A 20,982-nucleotide genomic window follows, 5' to 3' on the forward strand; every position below is an offset into this window, starting at 1 on the left:
ATTTAATTTCCAAAATATCAAAACATTCTTTTAACTTCCAGTTAAGTCCAGTTATTTTCTGTCCCCTAAATTTGAAAAATAAGTGTGTATAAAAAAGGATACACTTTAAACACTGTGCATCTGATGTTAACACCCTCAATTTAAATCTGAATCTCAGAGTCATTGTTTCATTTCAAATGCTTGAGTACAGAGCCAACACACACAAAGTACACAAACACAGTATGTTTTCCAACAGACTACAGCATACCCTCATCAAACAGTCAGCTGAGGCATCCAAGCCAATCCTCACCCCCACCCCTACAAAGTCTTTATTAAAGTCAGTGATGAAGATGCTGCTGACAGCTAAACAATGTCTTCTGACTAAACACAGGATGTGGTGCTCACACAGCACCCTCATACCTCCTCCTGTTTGAACAGACAGGTTTCCCAGGGCTCGTTGTCCCAGGGTAACAGCCAATATTGTGGCATCTGCAAATGTTCTGGTATAACTTTTGTTAGCGTTACACGTCCCAACTTCCACTAAACGCTTGAAAAGGAGCGGAAATCGTCTTTAGTTTCAGTATGGAAACACTCAAAGGATTTAGGCTAATACGTATCTATCAGAACAAATACTTTTAAAAATGTATGATATAAAACACAAGTGTTGCCATTTCATGTGTTGTACCACAGTTAGTTTGAAGCTAACCAAACAATACTACATCACTGCTAGCTCCATGTCATATTTTCAGCATTAACAGACACCTCTTCGTAGTGAGCTGATTCAGAGTTTCTGCCATGGCTTCTATGTCCAGTTTATGTTTATGGAAAGTTACAGCTGTTTAGGACACGGTTGGATTAGATCTTGTTGGTGAAGGCCAGAATTTTATTTGCGCAATTCAGCTGAGTCTGCTGGGACTCAGCTGAGGAAGTGACATTTGTCCAAAGGTGACCTCAGTGTGACTACACATGAAGGAAAGCGTGAGATGCCCAGGAAAGACGGCAACATTGTATTGTGTTTTAAACTTTTTCCTCATCTTCTTCTCTCTTCTCCTCGGTCTCTGCTCTCGTGCACACAGAGTGCTTTTCCACATTTTCTGCTCTATTTCACTCATTTCGTCTAAACATTTTATAGTTCCCCACTTGTGATGCGATGACGCACTCTCAGGGAGTAAGGGATTTGTTGTTCCCTGAAGAAAGAAAAGGGAACTTTTGTCTGCTTACACTTCTGTCACTCCATTATGAGACTGTTATAGGAGAGATTTTGCATGTGGTCCCATTTATGGGCTGTTTTACTTCTATGTAGGGCAGTCAGAGAGTGACAGCTACTAACAGCAGCCCAGACTGAACAACTGGTCATTTCCCTTTAAGCTTTAACTTTGTCTGATTTACTTTTTAGAAGTCAGGGACTAATATGGATGAAGCTAAATGTAAACACACCTCCTGTATGTCCATTAAGGGCTCCTTACACTGCTGAGCTTGGTCTACTTTAGTGTCATCTTGGCATGATGGCTTCTACTTTTAGCCACTTATCAGTAGACAGCACTCACGTGTATGCCAATAAAGAGACTTGTAGTGTAGTACTGACTGATATGGGTTTGTAAAGCTGCCACCAGATGATAGGTTGAGGTGATGAAATCTTAAAATTTTATTCCTATTTTACAAGGATACAGGGTTTCGTCCAGACTTTGACTCTTGGCACTCGCGTAGTTTTTGGGAATGTCATGGGACAAATATACTTCGGATCACAAGCATGTTTACCACGGTCACCATCTTAGCTTAGTGTGTTAGCATGTTAACATTTGCTATTTAGTACTACAACAACACAAAGTACAGCTTAGGCTGTAGTTATAAAGGTTATAATTAGTTCTAAAATGGACATTTGATGATGATAATGGCGCTAAAAAGACGGTGAAAAGTTTATTTGTCTCACTCTGGACCGAAATGGTGAACCGACCAACCAACATTGCTATTCCTAGAGCCACACCGCTAGCATGCTAAACATTTAGCTCCAGAGATCCATGAACATTACATATGTCTGGGGAATAATCTTCATGCTTGAGTCAGAAAGTATTGGAGGAAACAATACATTTCACTTCGAGTGTCTTCAGGCTCACTTGTCATTAAAGAAGCTGGAAGTAAAATGTGATATTCTATCAATAAGTTTTAATCTCTAAAAACAAACAAACTCAAAACTCACTTTTGAATACGCCATTTGAACTTTAGTCCGGGCCACAAAGCAGCAAAATTTCAGATAAAGTTTAACATCACTTTAAGACAGGGTGAAACAGATTTCAATGCAGGGCTGTTTCTGAGCGATGGGAGACCCTGTCCTGCTGACATCCATGTTTTAGTACGTGATGATCCTTAAAATCAATACATGAGTATATTAAGTGCAGAGTAAATCGAGCAGATATCAGTTGATGTTTGTGTGCATACTCATGAGGTTCTAGTGCCAAAGTGTTTCTATATGCGTGTGTGTATGCATCACTTCTGTGCCATGTTAAGTGTTAAGTACCAGTGTGTTCTGCCAGCAAAAAAGGACCTTGAGATACCAGAGAGTTTACAGGAACCTCAGCAGCTCTGCTATCATGTTTCCCCCTCTGACCCACCGTGGATGTCTGATGATCTGAGTGCTTTAAACTGGGAAAGCTCCCCTCCCCAAAGCCAGACATTCTGCAATTTGTCTCCCTCCTGCTGGATGGCCAGCTGTTTCCACCTTACTGCCCTGTCCCTCTGCCTCATTTCCCAGCATGCAATGTACAACTGCTCCCCGCCTCTATTCTTGCTTAGTTTTACCACACACACACACACACACATCCCACCAACATTCCTATATGGTGAGCTCAGTCAAACACACACATTTACACACTTTCCCTCAAGTGAGCACAGCATGCTATCTCACTGCAAGAACGCTATATTGTTCTTCATATGTGTGTGAGACAGGAGGGCATACAGTAGTGGTTTTAGGTTTCTGTCTTGCTTGAGACTTTATGTTTTTGCTGACAGAATGAGTTTCCTCAGTTCTTTACAGGTTTATTCATGCAAATGTGTTTTCAAATCTTTCTTACCAATAGTAGTATCTAGCCAATCAGATAGCTTTAATTCTTAAGGTTTTGAGATATCTGTCTCTGAAATGCTGTGCCTCCAATCCTCCAAAAAAGGCAGAGGTAAATGGAAATCTGTGGTGCTCACAGCTTTCAAAATGAACATTCGACATCTCTTATACAGTTTTCATTGGGACTTTTTCTCCATTAGAAACTATGCAAACTGCAAATGCAAACCAATGAGGTCTGTGGATTCTCAAAGGTCATCAGGCCACTGTTTCTGGGAGAACTGTTGTTGCTGTTTTTAAATATAGCCAGATTTTTTCAATACTGTGGCCACAACAAATTAGAATTACTTTCTTTTTTTTTTTTTTATAAAACCAACTAAAACCAAAACTATCTGCATGACTAAATACTACTAATTTTGGTAAAAGTGGTTGTTTTTTTTTTCTTTTTTAAAATTGGGTGAATAGAGTTCATCCAATTTAAATCAACTTCGTAAGGTGGCAATATGTTATACCTTGTTTCTGCTGCCCTTAAGTGGTAAAAAATCAGTTAAACCAAGCTTTTAAAACATTTTTTATTGGAGCAACAGTTCTTCTAGAGAAGTTATTAATTCCCCCCTTTTATCCCGCATCTTATTGCTGCAAGCTTAGTATAGTATGCCAGCATAGTAGTATCACACAGCACTTTGAAAACACTCTCCAATTATCTGTGTTTTAGTCCTGATCAAGGATTTAGGATTTAGAAATTAGGATATGACTTAGTCTTTCCTCTTTAACACCCATCCCTCGAGAGATACCATATTATTAAGGTTCCATTTGTATACCTTGCTGTGCTAGTTTACGTTTATGGTGTTCTTTGTGAAAATGCCCATAATGACGGAAAGGCAAGAGATTAGTCTATTGATATGTATATTATAGCTGGTGGCCTATAGTTATATAGTTATATAGCAGTCAATGAAACTTCTACACAATGCTAACATCCCTTGGACTGAACAGTGTTAAAAAGGATCAGGAAAGTGTGGCTACAATGCATTTCTTTGAAAAGACTTCCTAAATTAATACTTTTCCTCATTTTCAAAGTCATGCAAATAAATGTAAATGGTTCAGGATGTTTTTCTGCAGCCTATGGTCACGTCCTCTGTCCATTCATTTTGTGGTTTCTGACAGCAGAGACAAGCTGACCAGATACTTCGGTTCTGCTTCCAAACACCCCGACTTTATCTAAACACAGAATTGAGGCATCAGATGCACCAGTGGTGAAATAATGTTTTGGGTCAAACACCAGAAATCAGCCTTGTCTATTTAATTCCACTGTAACAGCCAAGTCTGAAACACAACCAGCTGTTCAGAGTAGTATTTGTTGCCAAAGAGCTGAGGGTCTCCAACATGGCTGCCTGAAGATGCGTTACATCCCCTGAAAGCTTGTTCCAGCGTCTGTTAGTTCAACACAGATGCAATGTGACATGTAGTTTGGTACTGACCTTGAGAAAATGAAAAAGCTATCAGCGCTGCACTGTTGACCGGACTAGCGTTGTTCTGTGTCAAATGGGGCCGACTATCAACACACTGAGCTCCATCTATCTGTCTGACGGGGCCACATGGAAAGTGACAGCTTGACCCACAACCGATGTGGGTCAGCAGCACTATGCGTTTAAGAGTTTGAGATAGAACTATCTGCTCAGGATGCCGATTAGCTGTTTGCGTGTAGCTGACTGTGTTTGGCGAGAGGAAAACAAGCCTCCCCTGCAGGTCTGTGCTGATCACAGAGACAAGAAATAAAGTCACATAAACACTGAAATGTGAACTTGAGTTACTAATGAAGTTTGACATTACAACTTGATCTCAATCAGTCGAGCCGCCAGATCACTGGATAGATTTTGGCAGCTCTCCCATTGCTGAGCGTGTCAGTGACAGCAGAGCTTGATTTAAAACAAAGACTTCTCGAGTCTTATCAAAGACGGGGAGGCAGACACTGCGGTGCCTCATACAACGACCAGCTCGTTTATCCACCTCACCGAGGTCCACACACAGGCCAGCTTTGAAGTACGCTGAGTCGTATCGTGCCTTGCTGTTTTGTTGGTTTGTTTTGTTTTGTCTGAAGTCGTGTCAAAAAAGCACACATGTTGGAGAAAAGTCCAAAACCTGACAAGGGTGAAATGGTCCAACAATGACTCAATGAACAACGAACATCTGGAGTCCTTTTTTTTGTTCAAACCAGAGGAAAATAATGCCCCGACTCTTTGTTTGTGATCCAAACACAACATATTGGTTTATGAATGGCCCCAGACAGAACTCACACAAGATTAAAGGGGCAACAAGTACAATAGTGGCAAAACATGATCCTGTGTGGGCAATAAATCAGAATGATCAACACTACAACGATTCATTCTCCAGGAGTTTCAACTTCTGGCTTTCAGAACTAATTTTCCAGCTCGTACTCTGTTTTGAAAGTTAAAAAAGCTTCACCAACAGCCCTCCTACTGGTCGCTAGTGAAGGTCAAATATGACTTCATGCTCCTTAAAAAGCAATGAAGGGTGCTAGTGTGTTGTTGTTAACTATACACTTCAATGTGTTGCAGAGTATTGAGCGAGAGGAGCCAATAGAGGTGGACCCTGCCACAACGCATGGCGGACTGGAGAATGGACACGCTGCAACCACAGGTAACCACGCCACAACCGTCTCACACTTTGTAAGGTTGTTTGAAGTCATAGTAGTTTTAAAGGGCGACTCCACTGAATACACACAAAAAACAGTTTACCAGTCAATGAGTATTACTCAGCCTGTGAAAGCAGTTGTAAAATGTCTTCTGTGGCTCTGGTAGAGCTTTGTGAAGTCAGAGGAAATGATTTAAATCTTATAAACTGGTGCAGTGCCCATTCACAGAGTGCAGTGCCCATTCACAGAGTGCAGTGCAAAATAGTACATTCGTAAATGAACAAAATGAGGTATGTAAACACTTTAATATGTAATAAATACTTTACAGAGATTAAAAGAAACTATTAAAAATAAATTCCCTAACCCTTTGCAAAAGCAGTCGAGCAAGCTCCTTTAAATTGTGTAGTTAGCATTTCATCAGGTTCTTATGTAACAGAGAAATATCTGTTCATAATGGTATACATTATTATATTAAACATAATACAGTTATGTACAGCTATGAACACTTCTGCTCAGTACTCCTTTGTCTCAGCACACACACCTGCCATGTGTTAAGTCGATTGGATGAACGGTTCTACAACACACAGATCCCTGCCTTTATTAGAGAGATGCATGAGGCCTTATACAGTAATGAAGTTCATGCTTTTCTGATGCTTTCTCCTCATGATGATCATAGTTGCAGTCATTGAACAAGTTTTTCTTGTTTGCATCCCGTTCAAAGACTGGGTAGCTCGCAGTATTCAGTGTGACTCTCAATAGATCAAGCTTAAAATACAATATCAACATATTATGACCTTATAAGGCAAACAAATATTTGCTCATTTACACATCCAGCAGATAAGGAGCAACGTTAGCATTCATGTTGAATTGTGTTTCTGGCCACCTAATAAATACAAGGCCAATATTCACTCTCCATCTTGCTCAGTTTTGGTCTCCACCAACTCTCTATGTAACTACTTAATGCTCCACTATGTTCACCAGCTAGTTTGTCTGTTTAGTGCTGGGCAGGTAGTAAACTGAAAATCATCAAGCTGAGGGAAATTGCGGAGTCCGGTGAACTCTCTGTGGGTGTGTTACTATGAGCAACGACAGCAATGACAATTAACGTAGTCATTTGATCCGTTGTTATTAAATAAATATTGTTTAGTGCAGCTTTGATAATTGTCATCAGAGTGATCATTTTAAATCTTTTTTATCCAACAAGAACATTCGGGGTTGGTACATGGAAAGATCTCTCCCCCCATTGACTTCCCACACGAGCACACAGCCCCTGTCACCATGCGGATGCCACACCTCCCCATCACCGCTACAACCAAGACGGCAGAAATGAAGGGCCCCGACTCTCCCAGCAGCCCTGCTGGTTCTCGGTCCTCGCCAGTCTCTGAAGCCTCACCTTCCAACCAATCAGCTGCTAGCACGAACCAGGCCCAACCATTCGAAGAGTCTCCAATTCAACCAGGTGGCTAATGGTCTCAACTCTATCTCAGCTTGTCAAGACATCTTTTTCTTAATTCTGAAATGTTTAATTGTTATACCATTGTACAATGTATTTTATGAAAATATCAAGTTGCTTTCTCCCAACATGAATGCAACATAATGTACAGTTGATTTCGTAAAATATTAATCTCCTAACTTATAATTTCCTTTTTTTTAGTATCTTCTACATGGGCCCCTACACCCATCAGAGCTCTGGGATCTCCTCGCCTTCAAGGTGAGATCATGCTTTTGTGACTCTAATGTTATCCTGTTTGAGACTACAACAGCATGTGCATGATTTACTTTGCCTGTTTGTCTTTTACAGAGAAAGCAAATTCAGCCCCTGCTAAGTCTGTGACCTACTCAGGGTTTCTGCAGCATGACAGGTGACTCATGAAGGACATCTTTGGAGACAGGTAAAATATGAGTTGCACTGTCTGACCCTTCTGTGCTCCCATCCCGCAGAGACGGTGATGTAAGCAGTGACAGATCCTTCGGGCAGGTAGGAGAGAGGAGGCGGGAGCTGGTGAGGTCACAGACTCTGCCACGTAACATTGGAGCTCAGGCCCGTCGATCTATCTTTGAAAGACTGGACTCTGAAGCCATTAACAGGTAAATGCAATGTAATTCTGCTTTAAGGTCACATGGGAATTAGATACAAGTTTCCTATGCATTGAGACTCTCTCATGTATCTTTGGTCCACTTCTGCTTATGTACAGTCGCCCTAAACCAGTGGACTCAAAACCAAAATTGAAGCGGTCTCAGAGTTTTGGGGTGTCCAGCGCCAGCAGCATCAAACAGATCCTCCTTGAGTGGTGTCGCTCCAAGACCATAGGCTATCAGGTAAAACACCTACAAACTTGCAGACACAATTCCACTCTGGCAACGTTATCCTGTCATTTAATGCCTCACGTACATTCCACGGTTCATATGTTCCATACCACTTGGTCCACACATTATGTTATAAGTTGCTACTTGGCTCCACATAAGTCCAATACTATGCCGGTTTTAGCCCATTTGTTAGAAACTACAAAATTTTCCAAAGCAGATCATAGGATATTACATTTTTGAAAATCTTTCCTGCCTTCCAGGTAGTTAATTTCACTATAGCATGAAAATAAACTGGCAAAGACGTGCTTGAGATAGGTAATCCAGTGTGTCTGGTTACATTTTTGTCTAAATTATTTTACTGTTGAACAGTAATGTGAAACCTAACACTGTGTTCACGTCCTGTGGGGAGGTTTGAAGATCTGAGCTTTAAAGTTGGCAGTAGATCAGCAGTTGCCACGTTAATGCAAGAAATGAATAAATTCATGTTATCCTTGTCAAGATGTTTTCCATCTGGTAGTCTCAGGTAACAGAACTTCCTACCAGCATATGAACACAACACATCAGCAGACTATAGATATTCAGTCAGCATCTCAACTGTAACATCATGCTATAATAATATATTTTTGACCAAAAAAAGTTTAATAAAAGTATATGTTTATAGTGAGGGATTGACTATGTTGATCAAAACTTGCCACATCCATACACAAACAAATGTAAAAAAAAACAACAAAAAAACCCCACTAGTTTTCTGGAAACCTCATTGTGATGCCCATGGTTGTTGTTTGCCAAGACATAGCTACACAACGTAACTCCCCCTAAAACAACCAATTGTTGTTTTTACATTTCTTTGTCTGTACATGTTCAAGAAAAAAAGATACATGTAAATTAGTGCGCTTTAGAGGTGGAGGTTAGCACATTTTTTAACTTTTAAGACAACGAAGCTAGCTGTTTCCCCTGTTTCCAGTCCTTATACTAAGCTAGGCTAATTGCCTTTTGGCTCCAGGTCCTTACTTACTGGACCGACCTGAGAGTCTTCTCATCTACATTGTAACTCTTGGAAAGAAAGTAAATTAGCCTGTTTCCTATAATGTCAAGTAAGTCCTTTAACAGGGGACAGGGCACATTATTTAGCATTACTGTACGTGTGCCAGAGTTAGCCAAGATAGCAAACACATGCGGAAAGACTGAAAACGGCCAGCAGTAATGAAATGTTTACACAATTTGTTGTAAATTGAATCAACATGCAAAATTTCCAGCATGGTCCTTTAGTATGTAATGAGAGTAATGTGCTTTAAATGAGCCCAACCGCTGTCGGCCTTTCATATTTCACCTGTCAGCACACAGTGCAGTGCTAACGTGCTAATTTATCAACCTCTCAACCGTAGAGGCGTATGGAAGTGAGAGTCCTTGTGAATAGACATGTGCGTGTGTGTGTGTGTGTTTTGGGGGTGCAGGGTTAAGGTAGATTGAGTCATGGTTGAAAACACCGACACATTGCTGCACTCTGGTACCCATTTCTTCACAGCAGCCCGTGCCAGCTGCTCCATGTGGCTTTGGTTATAGCCAAGCCAGGCAAAGCTAAGACTCTCATTAACTGGGAGCAAACACTCACACACACACACACACACACACACACACACGAGAGATGAGAGAGTTGTTCATCCGACGACTTGACATGTTGTATTTCATTCAAAGCAAACTCCAGACTAATAAAGGACAACCTTACAATGACATGATTTCAAAAGCATGTAACAAACCAATAGCGGGAGAGGAGAGGAAAGTGGAAGCGAGAGGAGGGGAAAGTCTGTTTTATCCATCATAATTATGGGCTAGACAGTGAATGGGGAGATGGCTTTATGAAGCTACACACAAAAGCTGCCAGTCAGCTTTCTTCCACGCACACAAAGACCTGAAATGAAATTCGCTCACCGAAACAAACACAGACACGCCACGTCATCACCAAATCTCCTTTTTCTCTGTTTTTCTGTAGAACATTGACATCCAGAACTTCTCATCCAGTTGGAGTGATGGGATGGCTTTCTGCGCTCTGGTCCACTCCTTCTTCCCCACCGAGTTTGACTACAACTCTCTGTTGCCCGCCAACCGCAAACACAACTTTGAACTGGCCTTTGGAACTGCAGAGTGAGTGATGGCAACATCAGAATGTAAAGACAATGAGTGTTTCTGTGTTTCAGATACGATGGGTATGATGCGGTTTAATATTCATAATATAATGGATCATGCTTATTCTGGGTTAGCACGAAGAGATACCATATGAAGACCGTGAGACATTTTGATAATATGTGATACAGTGCAGTTTGAGAGGCTTTCATGACCCAACACAAATAGAAGTGCAAATGCAATAGTATTTATTTTTTTTTTTAACATTAACTAGACATAATCAGAGATGGTGAAATTCGGGAAAAATATTGGTTAATTTGCAGTGTTATTTCTTATCAGAGCTGTATTGGCATAAATCTAGATTGTTTACCTTTAATTTATGTTGGGAGTTTTTTTAATGCTGGGATAAACTTTTCATTACAGTCTTTTTTAAAGGAATTATTGGACATTTTGGGCACTCTCTTTCCCGAGAGTGAGATGGGTTGACTGATAGCATCTCATGTTGGTGTGGTTAGCCTAGCTGAGCGTAAGGACTGAACAGAGAGAAACTGCAAATTTAATTTTGCTCACAGAAAAAGCTACTGTACCAACACCTCATAAGTTCCATAATAAACACATAGTTTGTTTATTCCGTACACAGAAATGAAAAAATTACAGTTTGTCGTTTTAGAGAGAGCTATGCGCTGTAAATTATTTCTTGACTAACAACAGCCGGGTGCAGTGCCTGTGGCGGTGTCTTGTTGTCACAGTGAGGATGCCAGGTTTGGTTCTATTGCTCCTGTGCCTGTACTAAATCCTAACCTGTCTGGCCACCCTCACTGTAGCCAGAGATGGAATACAGAAGTCTTGGGCAGATGAATGAACTATTGTTCGACAAGAAATAGTTACACCAGGTACATATCTCCCCCTAAAAGCACAATTTGTATTACAATGGCAGGCACATTTTTGCATTTTGGATGAAGCTAACAGTTTCCCCCTGCTTCCATTCTTTAACCTTAGCTGAGCTAGCCACATCCAGCGCCATACTAAACGCACAACATTAACGATCATTCTTCTCATCTAACTCTCAGAAAGAAAAGCAAATAAGCATCTTTCCTCAAACTGTTGAACTATTCATTTAAATTCACAGTAGAAATTGAACTCACTGGAAACACTTAATTGTTAGTAGAGAGTTAACTGTGGTTTCTGAATTTTGCTTAATTAGGGTATTTATTGGCTTCAGCGGCATTAACAATGCATGTCTTAACTTTATTGTGGCTGGATGTGTTTTCATTTGTTTTCTTTGTTAGTTTTGTTTTATAGACCTCTGCAAAGGGAGGTAACTAAGGGCTCAGGACAAAGTTATTATTATTAACGTAACACACACAATGTTATTTGGCCATATTCCTGCCTGTCCTTTGTATATTTAAGCATGCTTTTTTTCTTTACATGTTTGGTGAAAAGTGTGCATTCCTTTTGGCTGACTCCTTGGCTTCACAGAGCATTCCTTATTGTTTCCACAGACGAAAAGTGCTTCTACTAGACATACAGGCTTTATACAGTAGATCAGACATTATACAGGCCTACAGCGTGGACTTGCACATCCTGTATGTCCGAGCTTAAAGACTAACACTCGATTTAAGAGTGTGTTATTCTTTGACTGATAAGGCTGATGCAGAATTAAGCTGATTTGATGAAAAACAATATTCACTTGGTCACAGGATCAATCCTTCATATATAGTGGCAGCTTTAGATTTGACCTCTTAAAGAGATCACACAGCAGGGACTTATAGGACAATACACGTATATGTATTATTACATGCATAGTGTCGTTCTTCATCCGGTCAAAACATGTTTGTTAGAATGTAAAGGAAAAGTCAGTGTTTCTGTCCGAACTATCTAAGACACAATATTAGTTACAGCTTTAGAAATGTTAAATTGATGTCTCAGGCTGATAATGTCTTTTTCTTGATACAGAATTCAGTCACTGTGTTTCACCACTCATATAATGAAGAGCTGAAATAATAAGTTGACTAGAAGAATCAGCAGAAAATGTATCAACGACCAATTTTTCAGGCAAAAAACCCCCCAGACATTTGCTGGTTCCAGCTTCTCAAATGTGAGGATTTGCTGCTGTTGTCAGTTCTGTAAAAAAAAACAAATTGATTTTAACACAGTGGATTTTAAGCCATTTTTCCATTTCCTGACCTTTCCTACACCAATCAATACACTAAAGAAACATTAAACTGATTTAGCCGTCATTTTGATCCCTTTCTACTTTCCATGTGTAAATGTATGATGTTTCATTGCCCCTAAATGCTGTTTCAGAAGTGTTTTCAGCCTGACAGTGAAATTCTGACTTTTCAAATGGTGAAGTTGTAGATGAAACCGTATTCGTGCAGCATAAATCCTAAATGGCCTCTGACTTGTGTTCTGTCTGTGTCTCCAGAGTGAAGGCAGGCTGCGACCGGCTGATCGAGGTGGACGACATGATGATCATGGGTCGTAAGCCAGACCCCATGTGTGTCTTCACCTACGTCCAGTCCCTCTACAACCACCTGCGCAAGTTTGAGTGAAACTGCACGGTGCTCCTTTAAGACGTAACCTTTTTCAACCTCTTCTTCACTGTCAGACCTCCAGCAATAGGCCTTTTTCTCAGTATCAAACCTTGAGCCATGCAGCTGGTGAGAGAGCAGAAAAGACTACACTGCCCCCTGGTGGTGGATAAGTGAACGTACCTCCACAAGCTGCAGGAAATGTGTTTCCACTTCAGTTGACAGATTGACTGGTGGGGAGGATGCTGTGTGAATCGCGTGGTGTTAACTGTAATGAAGAAGATGAATTTACACACAAAAATGTCAGGGCTGGTATGTTGACAGTAGTGATTGTGATTGTGTGTGTGTGTGTGTGTGTGTGTGTGTGTGTGTGTGTGTGTGTAGTTGAGATTTAATATGCATTTATTGGGCATGCCCTGGGCTTGCAGATCTCTCCAGTTATAAAGGCGCCCACCTTGGGCCCTATCTGCCTGACTGGACATGCATTTTTGTTGTTTAGATAAATATTTTGAATAAAGTGTGTTTGTGTGTCTTGATTGAGTTTTGCTTTCACCCCTGACCTGTTAGAGTCTGCTAAAACAAACCCTGGTGCAGTTCGCTTGTGATTTGAAAGCAAACACACCAACCACAGAGTTTTGTTAGGGCAGATTTGTGATTGTGTGTGTTTTAGCATTATTTCAAAAGATAAAATTCTAATAAATCCATCTGCTGATTGTGAAATCTGTTCAGGAAGCAATCTTATAATTGATCTGTATAAAACATGTATATATTAATGCAAATCGTTTGGTAACCATGTATACACGCCAGCATGTGTGCATTTTCTGTGATTAGCAGGTCAGTGGCTGTTAAAATACTGTGTACTTGTACTCTGTGTACTTTGTTAGTTTATTAAGTCCATTAAAAAATGTGTGACAGTGATCCCACAGTAATGAGCCCTGAATCATTACTGTACAAGACGCCTCCTCTTTGTCCTGTCTCCACGTCATTACTCATAACATGTGGTGGATTTGCAGTCTAATAATAGGCCTGCTAATAATGCTTACGATCAGTTATTTCTTCTTGAGCTCTTTGTGACACCAAATAACATGAATACACACATATAGTGCCGCATTTATTTCCCTTGGGACGGACTGAATGAACAGAGCTACAGGTGTGAAAGCGGCTCGCAGCCTGTCTGCTGTATTTCTGTTTCCCTCGCTGTTTTTCATAACAGTAAAAGTGTGAGAAAAGAGATCCCACTGGATAAGGGCCCACTAGAGATCCTCGCCCCGTCTACAATGAGCAATCAGCTCCGCACCTGTGCCTTGTACAAATCTTTAAACTAAACTGTAGGCAACTGTTTGTAAAGCAGCAGAATATCTGATGACATATTTAGGAAATTAAAATTGTGTGTAAAATGCAGGTGGTTGCTGACAGATATTTGCATCCACACATGCTGTGATATTCTGTTATTAAGGTGATGGTGAGATATGGAAATGAAATAAATTAATTGAACTGATGTGGACATTGTTTTGCTTTCTGGATGTAAAAAATACACATTTCTGCATTTTACTAAAAAAGGAAGGATGGAACAGATTATAACATCCCAAGACACTAGGATATTAAAAAAAGAAAATGAGAAAAGAACATAATGTCAACTAGACAAAAAAGGCTGAAAGCTGATTGAACAGAGACACCATAGTCTGTTAAATGACATCTGTTTGTAATTCTCTTGAAAAAGGAGTTTACTATTTTCACCTGAGGACATTTCACCTGTAACTTCTGGATTACAGTTAATACAGAGAGACAGACAGACAGACAGACATTTTATAGGCCAAACAATTAATAAGATAACATAGATGAAGTACTTGTTTAATCCCAAAGGGAAATTAGATCACTCTGAGGTAGAAAAGAAATAATAAAAAACATGTATATATACACATATGCACTATATCCCAGAAGCTAATATGTTCCCTATAGCAGCTGTATCAGCTTGTGGAGGCTATCAGAAAGAATATAGTAATATAGTTAGATAATATGTAGAACAAATGAACAACCCATCAGTCCACTTCTCTTCTGATCTCTTCAGCACTCATGAACAACAAGCTTTGAACAGGGGGGTCAGTGTGACAGAAGCAGCAGTATATAAATATGTGACATCTTGCAGGCCACAGAGATATAAGATTATTTTATTATATTCTGAATATAATAATAAACCCTCTATATGGATCATCCTTGCTACATATTCTTAGGTGCCTGAACTGCTAATAGTTTTTTATGTAATCTCCTTGAGTAATTTATTTTCACTTTTCACATAAACCTTTTATTCAGTCTATTTAGAAACGATGTCACACATATTAGATATACAGAGAGCAGTTTTACATGTCTGGTGTCAGAATAAATGCCAGTAACTGAAGAGCAGAATAAGACGAATGAATACACCATGCAAAGATTGTTGAAGTCATTTTTTGTGTCTTATGGAGTGATCCAGGCTTCAAATGTTCGTGAGTTAAGAAGAAGGCAAAAGGGATTGGCTATTTTCTTTTTTTTAAACGTTGGATCAATTTGTCCCAATAGCTAGGCTACTCTGTCATCGGGACATTGCTCCGTTTGTAAAGACTCAGTTTATTCTTATTTATACATTCTTACAACCTTATAAAATAATTTCCAAAGCATTTCCCACACGAAATCATATTTCTGCGCCACATTAATTCGTAAATAAATGTGGATTTTAGCCTTTGCTTTCCCTCTGATCTTTAGTCTGTTATTATTAGAACAACACATGTCTTTATTGATTTTCAGATAGGCTGCACAACGCCATATTTCCCCCAAACTCTTCAAATACAAGCAGAGACGCTGAAGAACACATCATGCAATGCAGCATGATCCTCCTCTAGAGATTAGAGGCAGAGGTGAACAACACCTGGATTTGCGGGGTGGTGGGGTGTGGGGTGTGGGGTGTGCCATCTGATCTGGGTATAAGAAGCGGGCACGCCTCCTCAGCTGTCAGCAGCGGTGGAGGCCGAGCAGTGGACGTGCGCGTGTCTCTGCGTGGAGTTATGGCTCTTTTCTTGGACTCAGACTTTTCTTTCCTCAAACAGAACCAGCAGAAAGAGATGATGGGGTTCAAAGCGTTATATGGAGAGCAGGATCCCTGGAAAGGTGCGTTCAGTATCACATTTAGTTTTTTCTTGCACCTCCCTCATAAACGCCAAGGTTTGCTCGAGAAACCACCGAGACAACAACGAAACTCTTTTGAATGAACATAATTCGTTTTTTTTTTTTTTTTTTTTACAAAGAACTTCGATCAGTGTGACATTTTTAAAACGGCACACAGAATAATTATGTAGGCCTAAATAAAATGAAGACTTAAAAACAAATAAGCGTAGCCAATAAATCAAACCTAACAAATATAAATATTCATAAATAATGAAGTAGCCTAATATGACATTTTAAAATGATTAAAAATGTAAAAATAAATAAATGGTGTGTTAGCCTACAGTATAGTTTTGGTAAACAGCCCTTGTGACCATTTTAATAAGCATCACAGCTCGTTTCCACCTGAAACACGTTTTCCTCATCAAAAATTCAATTTTATCATCTCCTTCCTACTAATTTAGCCTTTTTCATTTCATAAGCACATGCATTTTTGTTTTATTTTAATCATTTTCATTTTCATTTCTCAGATGTCCGGGGTGAGACCGGGGTGTCCTCTCCGGAGCCGGAGAGGGCCGCCGGTTTGACGGAGGGCCAGAGGAAAAGGAAGCGGACCATCTTCAGCCGAGCCCAGCTGTCTGAGCTGGAGCAGGCCTTCGCTGTGACTCCCTACCCGGACATCACCCTGAGGGAGAGGCTGGCCGCGCACACACACCTGCCCGAGAGCAAGATACAGGTGAGGGAGCTGCTCAGGGCTCTGAGCAAAAACGACTTCACGATATGCGATATTAGTTTCAGAGAATGAGAAGGAAAGATCCTTAAATAGTGTTTCAAAGATATAGTCAATGTCAAGATAGGCTATGTGAATGGGGGTCTGGGGGGGCCTCCCCCAGGAAATTTTGATCTTTAAACACTTCATTTCCTGCATTCTGGTGAATGTTTCTACACCAATTTATGGTGGAAATGTTTTTATTTATGTAAAAGGAAACACAAACTTCAGATGGCAGGTGACATTTCAAAATATATAAATGTAGTAGAATCTAAGTCAGCGCAGCACTCGGTCATTCTGTGCTGCTTTCAGATCTGTTTCTCCTGTAGATCAACTGTTCTCATGTTATATCATCCCTGAGGCAGCACATATGTAGGCCTGATTTAGTCTTCCCTCCTCTTTTGTCATGGTCACAGGGAGAGAACAGAAAACTTGGTCAAAAAGAAACTGTGTCAAGAAGTTGTTAAAGTTACTGATTGGTGCTTGCCCGGTTTTGGATCATTTTATAATCAGCAGCTTGGTTTTTTTTAGCTTAAGTTACTTTTTTTGAACAATGTACATTTGTTTCTTCTATTTTTTAATTGCATTGCATGTTTCTCTTAATTTTCATTTAACTGCAAGCTATATTTCAGAACATTTTTTTAAACCAAATTATGGTTTAAAAAAGAGATGGGGATGAAATCAGCCATTTCAAAAAGTGGTGGGGACATGTCCCCAGCGTCCCCAGTGTAAATGACACCCATGCTCAGATCATGGTTTTCTGTTGTTTTTACAGCTAGCTCTAGTGGCATTATTGTCTGTTTAAAAATATTTTTCTAGCTATGTTTGTTGGTGGTCCTGCACAGAGGTGGCGGTAGATATGGAGAATCTTCTGGTACAGTTCACCAAAAGTGCAATTAATATGACGCAGACATTACAAGTTTTTTTTCCATTTTCCACAGGTGTGGTTCCAAAACAGAAGAGCCAGAAGTATCAAGACTGGGAGACTCCCCAAGTCAACCAAGCCCGTCCTGGGAGGTAGAGGAGTTGTTGATCCCTCCCCTGGGCCCGTGACATCTGCTCTCCTTGCCTCAACCACCCTGGCAGACATATTCAGGCCAGAGCAGACCCACTCCTGTGAAGACGTCCCGCAGATTTATTCCGACTGGATACAAATCTACAGCAACCCGGTATCATCTCCACCATCTTCCTCGTCTCTCCACCCGCAGCCCGGCTCCTCAAAGCCATCAGAGTCTCGTCTCTGGGAGGAGGAGCAGCACCACCACCACCATCACCAGCGGCAGCACCTGGGACCGGCAATCCCCAGCTTCCTTCCTGGGTCATTTCCTCAGCCCATCACCAGGCAGCCTCGCCACCCGGCCCCCACCCACTCCTACCAGGCATTCAGGAACTTCAAACCCCAGAGTATGGCTCCATCTGGTGCTCATCAGGCCATGTACGGAGGCAGAGCCAGGGGTGGAGGTCACACCTCTGTAGACCAGGTAGTCCCCTCCCACCCTCAGTCGGTGTACTGGGAGGTAACTCAGGGCCAAGGTCACCACCACCCGCACCATCACCCCCCACAAATGGGACCACAGACCTCCATGGGCTACATCTCAGACCTGATCTACAACGCTGCTATTGTCACCAACTTTTTGGAATTCTGATCAGTCTGGATGAACTTCGGGAAATATGAATACTTTTTAAGTCAACAAGGATAGCTGGAGCTGAATAGGGCTTCCATTTCTATCAGTGTTTCCCTTGACAACGCCTCCTCTGTCTGTCCTGTGCGTTGAGCTTGTGGTTCCTCAAACCTCTATATACTCGGCTTGTCCTTGTGTTGTCTTTTTACTATGTTCCAGTCATGTTCTGAAATATGTTTGGGAGTGATTTGGTTCATTTCACCCCGGTTCAATTCGCAGTATTTTACAGTTGCTTTGGCTCAGTTTTCACAACAGAGTTTCAGCGTGAAAAACGTCAAATGCAAACAGTCAACACTAAATCACATGCTGCGGGCTCGGAACACACGTTTCACTGCTTACAACTGAGCATCACTGAGTCGCACATGTGACGTTCATTTTGCTCATGTCAAAAATAATGGCAGTGGTGGAGATTTAAATGTCAAATGTTTTAATGTATTGTCTGTTGCTGTAAATTGTGATGTACTGTCATAGCGATGTTTTCCAGCATTACTGTAGCTTATTGGATGTATGTAGGATTTGGCGACTTGAATAGATCGATACAGAACGTAGAGAGTAAACTGACACAGTGAAGTTCGATCACAATCATCATTTTGTCTTATATGACTGTTCAAGTTTCAAATCAGACTTTGGACTACGTTATCTACTGAATATTTACAACAATACAACATGTCCAATAAATAAACTGAACACTTTCAAAAGTCATTCTTACACTACATTTTGCAAATGCTGACTTCTGCTGGAATTGCACCTTTTTTCCTTCATTGCTATTTGTATTATTTTGAGGAAATGACCACCACAAATTGTGTTTGGATGAGACGTGGCTACTGTTTGACTGCAATGCAATTCCCTGATACATGCACTCTAAGGGGTATTACCAAATTTGATTTGAGAGTTATGTAAAAGTTTAGCAAATTGAAACTCTTTGTGGAATGAAAACTGAGCCAAAGCGACTGTAAAAATAAATGAAAAGGTCTCAGGACTTTTTCCAGCACAGCACGTTTCCAGTCTCATTCTGATGTTTTCAAATAAACCCAGCAGTGAAATCACTGAAGAGCTTGACATGGATTCTTGTCACAGACGGCAGCTCTTGTTTTCCTTCTCTAAGCTGAACTGTTGCATGTTTAATGCTGTGACCCCAGGAGTATTATCTTTCAAAACATCGTGATTAAAATGATTCATGTGGTAAGATACCATGACAGAAATAATTATTTTCTAAGTCAAAATATCTCTCTGTACTGTAAGTACCAGGAGGGTTAGATGGACAGAGGGAAGGAAAAACAATAAAAAAAAATAAGAACTAAATTAAAGCTAGAGCTCAGGCTCTATCAGCTTACAGGCTCTGTAATTCTGCCTGGATTTAAGTTTAGAATTATTACATGAGAGGCATAATACAGAGGCAAATATGACAGACAGTAGCACACTGTTCGTCCAGCGCTGGACAGCGATCTCTGCATATCATAATCATCTTTAATACCAAATAATCTTTCAATAAACCTTTAATCCGGGTGTCAAATCTCAGATCTTAGGAAGATACTTTTTTTGTATTCGAGATGTAGTTACATATTTTAATCTTTCCACTGATATGGCAGGACTTAATAAGAAGAGGATATGATAGTTTGCAAAAAATATGAATTCATATCTGGAGAAGGGATCAGAGAAAACCGATCTTCTGTGTCATACTGGAATTGTTTTGAAATAAGATCCATGGTGTTATTGTTCTGAGAATGATAAGTCTTCCATCAGAGCTACTGTAACTCTGGGGTACAATAATCGCTTGTTTTTCCATGTGTTGGCTGACTCTATAATTCACTTTAAACAAGATATAGTAGGCTACAGATCAGAGGACAATTATTACCACATCTGTCAGCTGGAGACGGCTGATAAAATAACAGCATTACTAACTGATGCCACGGCTGGTGGGCTATTTAGAAGAGTCAAAACAAGGGCGACTACACGGCAACATAAAACAAACAACTCGACAAAATAACTTCACTCAAGGTCAGCTTACTACCTTGTCAGCTGAACGTTCTACATCTCTTCCCAGAAGGCAGCAGGGTGAACAGGCTGTGGCTGGGTGGGTACTGACCTTTAGTATCCTTTGGGCTCTGCGTAGGCACCTCACCTCACTGATATCACTGATGCTTGGGAGATGGGTACCAATGATCTTCTGATGTTGCTAGATGTAAAGTGAAGCATCACCAAAGTGATTACAATTCATCCCCTGGGGAGCATGAATGTACCAACCAAATTTAATGGCACATGTATGAGTGAACTTGTTGCACTGGGTCACGTTTCTTCATTATCATGAACACACACACTCTAGTTTACTTTGACTCAATTGCACAGAAACGTTTCTGCTGTTCCAGATACTCACTAGAGCACCATGTGTGGATTAGTCAGCGGCTAAAAGTAGTGCCTGACAAATGCACCATTTCCTCCTGTTTGAGGAACATTTTCTAAAGACTACAGTGCCCATCTGAAATTACTTTATGTCTGTGACCTGTTTGTTACGTTTTTGTCTTTAGCAGAAATGTGTTTGGGGTTGAGTGGCACAGACAAGACAGATACAGAAAAACACCTTCCCTTTTAATACTCAATAATTGTATAAATGTTAATGGGCCATTTTAGATATATAGGTAGCTCACAAACTAAAAACAGTAACTAACAGTGAAGTCAAATTGAAATAAGTACAGTGTTATATCAAGTTCCAGTGTCCTCACAATGTCACAGTGTTTCCATATCTCCTGAAC

General features: G+C 40.5%; 2 protein-coding genes across 3 annotated transcripts in view; both read left to right on the forward strand.

Moving 5' to 3' along the window:
• The window catches only part of smtnl (smoothelin, like), a 31,365-nt gene extending 17,221 nt beyond the window's left edge, over positions 1-14,144 (forward strand). For both annotated transcript variants that reach the window (XM_046074845.1, XM_046074846.1), the window contains 8 exons: positions 5,608-5,689; positions 6,889-7,143; positions 7,339-7,395; positions 7,486-7,546; positions 7,626-7,772; positions 7,880-8,003; positions 9,982-10,133; positions 12,541-14,144. In XM_046074845.1, the coding sequence (XP_045930801.1) occupies positions 5,608-5,689; positions 6,889-7,143; positions 7,339-7,395; positions 7,486-7,546; positions 7,626-7,772; positions 7,880-8,003; positions 9,982-10,133; positions 12,541-12,667 (1,005 nt within the window). In that variant the 3' untranslated portion in view covers positions 12,668-14,144. The remainder of the gene's footprint in view (positions 1-5,607; positions 5,690-6,888; positions 7,144-7,338; positions 7,396-7,485; positions 7,547-7,625; positions 7,773-7,879; positions 8,004-9,981; positions 10,134-12,540) is intronic.
• Positions 14,145-15,666: 1,522 nt separating this feature from the next.
• Positions 15,667-19,173, forward strand: sebox (SEBOX homeobox). The gene is made up of 3 exons (XM_046074673.1): positions 15,667-15,787; positions 16,312-16,517; positions 17,492-19,173. The coding sequence occupies exons 1-3, from the start codon at positions 15,685-15,687 to the stop codon at positions 18,194-18,196; spliced, it is 1,014 nt and encodes a 337-aa protein (XP_045930629.1). The 5' UTR covers positions 15,667-15,684; the 3' UTR covers positions 18,197-19,173.
• The last annotated feature ends 1,809 nt before the right edge of the window (positions 19,174-20,982 follow it).

Source organism: Micropterus dolomieu, linkage group LG17 (assembly GCF_021292245.1).
Source record: "Micropterus dolomieu isolate WLL.071019.BEF.003 ecotype Adirondacks linkage group LG17, ASM2129224v1, whole genome shotgun sequence".
Classification (NCBI taxonomy): Eukaryota; Metazoa; Chordata; class Actinopteri; order Centrarchiformes; family Centrarchidae; genus Micropterus; species Micropterus dolomieu.

Bases quoted from the DNA above. Each gene is read 5' to 3' on its own strand.
- sebox (XM_046074673.1), top strand. From the start codon at position 15,685: ATGGCTCTTTTCTTGGACTCAGACTTTTCTTTCCTCAAACAGAACCAG. The intron at 15,788-16,311 runs GTGCGTTCAGTA...TTCATTTCTCAG, and splicing joins AGAGCAGGATCCCTGGAAAG to ATGTCCGGGGTGAGACCGGG. The intron at 16,518-17,491 runs GTGAGGGAGCTG...CATTTTCCACAG, and splicing joins TGCCCGAGAGCAAGATACAG to GTGTGGTTCCAAAACAGAAG.